Consider the following 5531-nt stretch of genomic DNA (forward strand, 5'->3'; position numbering starts at 1 on the left):
TCTTCGGTTTTCCCGGAATTTCTATCGGTCAGGTATCGTTTATTGTAACGAGGAATTCCTTTGTGCGAAAAAGGATGCGACGCCACTCTGACTGCGCGTTATTTCTTTGTTCGCGGGAATCCGAGGATCGATTGGGATCCCTGCCAAAAGGAACCTTTCGTTTTCTATAAGGATAAATCGCGAATTCTCGTTGTCCGGCGACAAGAGGATGCTCTCCGCGTCGCAAGACGAATCAGAGTTTAGAGAATCGAGGAGCTGTTGAGCGCTGTTCAGACAGAGAATTAAAGTTGGATGAACGGTTGCCACTTTGTATTTTGTATTCCACCGGCGAATTTACTCCTCCGAGTCGTCCTCCACGTGGATTATTTACGAAAGGAGACGCGGTATCGGGTCGGAAATCTCGTCGTCCTGGGAAAAACCGATGCCTCGCGATATGTACCGAGCATAAGAAGCGACCTCCGCGCCTCTGTTCGCGATACAAGCTCGATCCATCGCCGATTCTCGGCTCGTTTCTTTCTTCCCATCGAGATTCGCATCGGCAATCGCTCGAAAACCTTTTACAGTTACTATCGATAACTCATAGATAACGACCGTTTCATTCAGTCTCGCGCTGTTCACATCGCCGTTTCTCCATCCTTCCACTCTGTCTTCCACTCTGATATCGTCGACCCTTAAAACTTGAGATACACCAGGAGAGGTACGCGCGATCGCCACGTTCACCTGTCGCGTGCCAAGCTACGCACCTGCTTAACTAACTTTCCTTCTCTTCGTGTCCTCGCCATCTGCTCTTTTTTCTTTTTTTTTTTTTTTTTTTTTTCGAGTTTCAGTGACCGATCGGCAGATGCCACGGTTTAACGCTTTTAAATAATTTTATCCTAATTACGTGACCCCGTTCCCATCGTTCTACGTTTCTCGAGGTAGCGCTAACCGTGGAAAACCTCGCGGAATGGACGATCGATGATTTCAGAGTATTTATTCCGGTCTTGCACGCGCCGTGTCTCACGCTTACGGTACGTACGTGCACGCGTATGACCGATGCCTCGGCATGCGAACTTTGTCTAAATCCAGCTGGAAATTCCTCTGAATAACGAACCATCCGTTTCGAGACTTTGCTCGTTTAATCCCAACGGCGATCCCGATAACACGTTTCTTCCCAGCTCTCTTACTTGTTGCTCTTTACTTCGCGTTTCGATTCTTCGTTTCGTTTAATTGATCAGACACGCATAGACGCAACAAAGCATCGAGCATAACGGATAATACAACTGACATATGTGGTCGATGTTTAATATCTAATCCAACGTATATGCGTATATGCGTATTGTCGGTCGTTTTATATGACGGATACGTAAATTTATCCTAGACACGAACCTTGAGCCGGCCACCTATCGAGACTGTTTTGCCGTACCGAGCAAGTGTAGTTTCTGATTTTAGTTCATCTCCTCGTTGTTAATGTGCAAACGAGTAGTGGCAGCACCTGTACAACGAGGGGAACTTGGCTGCGCGTTTGTAAACGAAAGTAATTTTCTCTTCTATTTTCCGACCAAATTAGAAAAACATCGCTATAAATGCTCGCCTATTAAAAATATTTACATTCCCAAACAGAATCTTCCGGCCGTTGAGCAGCATCGTCGATCATGGTTCGAAGTAGCGACAAGTAAGTGACAACCTTTCGACTCGACTACGTTTCTAGGTTAATTTTCTTACCTTTCCGTTATAAACTACGAATTTCGTTCGATCGATACTAATTATTCGTCCGGTTTGTGATATTCGACTTGTTCGCGTTCCAGGGACAGGCATCACAGAAGGCGATCTAGATCGCGATCCAGATCGCGATCCGCCACACCGGAGAAGAAACGACGGCGGTCTAGGAGTCGTGATAGGGATAGAGAACGAGATAAAGGTCGGCACAGGGAAAGAAGGAGCCGTTCCAGAGACCGTGACAGAGATAGAAGAGATCGCTCCGAAAGAGACAGAGACCGTGACAGGAAACGGTGTGTACACGTAATCTATAATTTATAATCAAAAATATCTTACGCTGGAAAATATTTTCTTCCCAAGTTCGTGCGTTTCGTGTAGGAATGGATAGATGGATCCGTTAACGTTGTAACTTTCTTAAAAAGCGTTTCCAGATTACCGGGGAAACTATGCTAGCGTATCGTGTTTGCTTTTAATTATCTCGTGATGCATACAACAATGAAGTAACGTGCTGATATTGATTGTTCTCGGTATACTAGCGGCGACAGTAAAGAAAAGCGTCTTACAGGCTCAAAGTCTTCGCGTTCAGGCAAAGATCGGTCGAATAGATCGAGATCGAGAGAGAGAAAGGAGAAAGAGAAGGGTGACAGCGATGAACTGCCGTTCGATCATACAAAGTTGGACAAGGTAATTTATATTATTCGAGCAATTTCATTACCACTCGTCGTTAAAAAATAATCTTTCTCGAAAATGGTGTGTTTGTCAGGAGGAAGAGCAGAAAAGATTGGAATTGGAAATGCAAAAGAGGAGAGAAAGAATAGAGAGGTGGCGCGCTGAAAGGAAAAAGAAAGAGTTGGAGGCAACGAAGAAAGACGGTAAGGCATCCATTTTAGCAAACCTACAGTTGCCTATGAAAAAGTGGTCCCTCGAGGATGACAGTGATGAAGAAACGCCTGTTGTCCAAAATAGCAACAAGGAATGCAAAGAAGACGGAGAAACGAAAGAGCAAGTGGAACAAGTTAAGGAAGAAGCTAAATGCGACGAAGAAGAAGTCGATCCCCTTGATGCCTTTATGGCAGAAGTATGTATACGTATACCGGGTTAAGCCACGTGTACATTGCACGTGTATGTGTTGCGGGCAAAAGGTTTGCAAATGATTTTGTTCGAATAGGTTCAAGAGGAAGTTCGTAAGGTGAACAAACTCGATAGCAAAGGTGGAAAGAACGCGAATAACGGCACAGGGACGGCAGGTACTCAGAGCGGTGGCGTTGTTATCGTCACCGGTGTAGCCAAAAAGAAAGTGCAGAAGCAAAAGGGTGAACTGATCGAACAGAATCAAGATGGTCTTGAATATTCCAGCGAAGAGGAAGGCGAAAATCTTCACGAAACAGCTGCTGGCATCGCGAACAAGCAAAAGCGAGAATTAGCCAAAGTTGATCATGCAACGACCGAGTATCAACCGTTCAGAAAATCATTCTACGTTGAAGTACCTGAGATCGGTAAGATCGACTACCTGTTGGGATATTGTTTGCGTGACATTCGACCTTTCATTAATGATTCGCGTTTAATTTATTTAGCGAGAATGACGTCGGAAGAAGTGGAAGCGTACAAAGAGGAGTTAGAAGGTATTCGCGTGAAAGGCAAAGGTTGTCCGAAGCCCATTAAATCATGGGCACAGTGTGGCGTCACGAAGAAAGAGTTGGAGGTGTTGAAGAAACTCGGTTACGAGAAACCAACCCCTATTCAATGTCAAGCCATTCCGGCGATCATGTCTGGCCGTGATTTGATAGGTATAGCAAAGACAGGCAGTGGGAAAACGTTAGCCTTCTTGCTACCAATGTTCAGGCATATTCTCGATCAGCCTCCATTGGCAGACGGTGATGGTCCGATCGCGTTGATCATGACGCCAACTAGAGAATTATGCATGCAAATCGGTAGAGACTCGAAAAAGTTCACAAAGTCTCTGGGGCTGTCCCATGTCTGCGTTTACGGTGGAACCGGTATATCGGAACAGATAGCCGAACTAAAGAGAGGCGCCGAAATAATCGTTTGTACGCCAGGTAGAATGATCGATATGCTAGCCGCTAACAGCGGAAGGGTGACAAACCTGCGCAGAGTAACGTACGTGGTTCTTGACGAAGCGGATAGAATGTTCGACATGGGTTTCGAGCCCCAGGTCATGCGTATTATGGAAAACGTTCGGCCAGATCGGCAAACCGTACTGTTCAGCGCGACATTCCCTCGACAAATGGAAGCATTAGCAAGAAGAATTCTAACCAGACCTGTAGAGGTTCAGGTCGGAGGACGATCGATCGTTTGTAAGGATGTCGAACAGCACGTGGTAGTTCTCGAAGAAGATCAAAAGTTTTACAAGTTACTTGAAATCCTTGGTCACTATCAAGATAAAGGTTCCGCTATAATATTCGTCGACAAGCAGGAGAACGCAGACACCTTACTCAAGGATCTAATGAAAGCCTCTTATTCCTGTATGTCGCTTCACGGAGGTATCGACCAGTGCGATAGAGACTCGACTATATTGGATTTCAAGGCTGGCAGGACAAAGTTATTAGTCGCAACGTCAGTGGCGGCCAGAGGTCTGGACGTGAAGCATCTCGTACTCGTGGTGAATTACGACTGCCCGAATCACTACGAGGATTACGTGCACAGATGTGGAAGAACAGGAAGAGCTGGGAACAAGGGGTAAGTTCTCTGTACTTTTCCAGCTGTAACATTTATGTTATTTATCGTTCGAACGATAAACAAACGGAGAATTACCCTTTGTCTACAGGTACGCGTACACTTTTATCACATCGGAGCAAGAACGTTACGCGGGTGATATTTTACGTGCTCACGAATTAGCGGGTGTCCCCGTTCCGGAACCGTTACGTCAACTATGGGAGGGATACAAAGCTCGACAAGCGGCAGACGGGAAGAAGGTTCACACGGGAGGCGGTTTCAGTGGTAAAGGATTCAAATTTGACGAATCGGAGGCAGCGTTGGCCAACGAAAAGAAGAAGTTCCAAAAGGCAGCTCTGGGATTACAAGATTCCGATGACGAGGACATAGAGAACGACATCGATCAACAAATAGAGAGCATGCTTGCTCCAAAGAGGACGGTTCGTGAAATCGCCAGACCTTCCGCCACCAATATCGCGGTTGCTGGTCAACCTGTAGCTAGCGCGACTGACAAGTTGGAGTTGGCTAGGCGACTGGCGTCTAAGATCAACATTGCGAAGAATCTAGGTGCCGAGGCGAAGGGTGCAACACAGCAAGCAGCCGAAGCTATACTTAAAGGTGCTGGCCCCACCAATCTTATTACAGCGAAAACGGTTGCCGAACAGCTGGCTGCCAAGTTGAACACGAAATTGAATTACCAACCTCGCGAAGAGGATCTAGTGGAAAGCGACGCAGAGGCTGGCGAACAAACGTTCCGCAAATACGAGGAAGAATTGGAGATCAACGACTTCCCGCAACAGGCTAGGTGGCGAGTTACAAGCAAGGAAGCTCTTGCACAGATCTCGGAGTACTCCGAAGCAGGTCTCACGGTTAGAGGGACTTACATCGCACCCGGTAAAGCACCACCGGAAGGAGAGAGGAAGTTGTACCTCGCCATCGAATCTACCAGCGAGCTAGCAGTCAGCAAGGCCAAAGCAGAAGTTTCGCGTTTGATCAAGGAAGAGCTGATCAAGTTACAGGCGTCCGGAGCGCATACCGCATCTCGCGGTCGTTACAAGGTTTTGTAAAAATGGAAAAGTGGAATGTCTTTCGTTGTACATGCGATGCACGGGATCCTACGCACTGTAGCATATACGCAACTTCGACGAATAACGTGCGAG

General features: G+C 46.6%; 1 protein-coding gene across 2 annotated transcripts; it reads left to right on the forward strand.

The window, feature by feature from the left end:
- Positions 1-1423: 1423 nt before the first annotated feature.
- On the forward strand, positions 1424-5448 carry LOC117208388 (probable ATP-dependent RNA helicase DDX46). Of its 2 annotated transcripts, XM_033449575.1 has the most exons (8): positions 1456-1516; positions 1603-1654; positions 1788-1991; positions 2235-2382; positions 2462-2776; positions 2867-3194; positions 3273-4395; positions 4484-5448. In XM_033449575.1, exons 2-8 carry the CDS (start codon positions 1635-1637, stop codon positions 5436-5438), a joined length of 3093 nt encoding a protein of 1030 aa, XP_033305466.1. In that variant the 5' UTR covers positions 1456-1516; positions 1603-1634; the 3' UTR covers positions 5439-5448. The 2 variants fall into 2 exon arrangements, with proteins under 2 accessions (XP_033305457.1, XP_033305466.1); XM_033449566.1 differs by having other exon boundaries at positions 1424-1654; positions 2264-2382.
- Positions 5449-5531: the final 83 nt, after the last annotated feature.

This window comes from Bombus bifarius, unplaced genomic scaffold, assembly GCF_011952205.1.
Source record: "Bombus bifarius isolate JDL3187 unplaced genomic scaffold, Bbif_JDL3187 scf7180000007966, whole genome shotgun sequence".
NCBI lineage: Eukaryota > Metazoa > Arthropoda > Insecta > Hymenoptera > Apidae > Bombus > Bombus bifarius.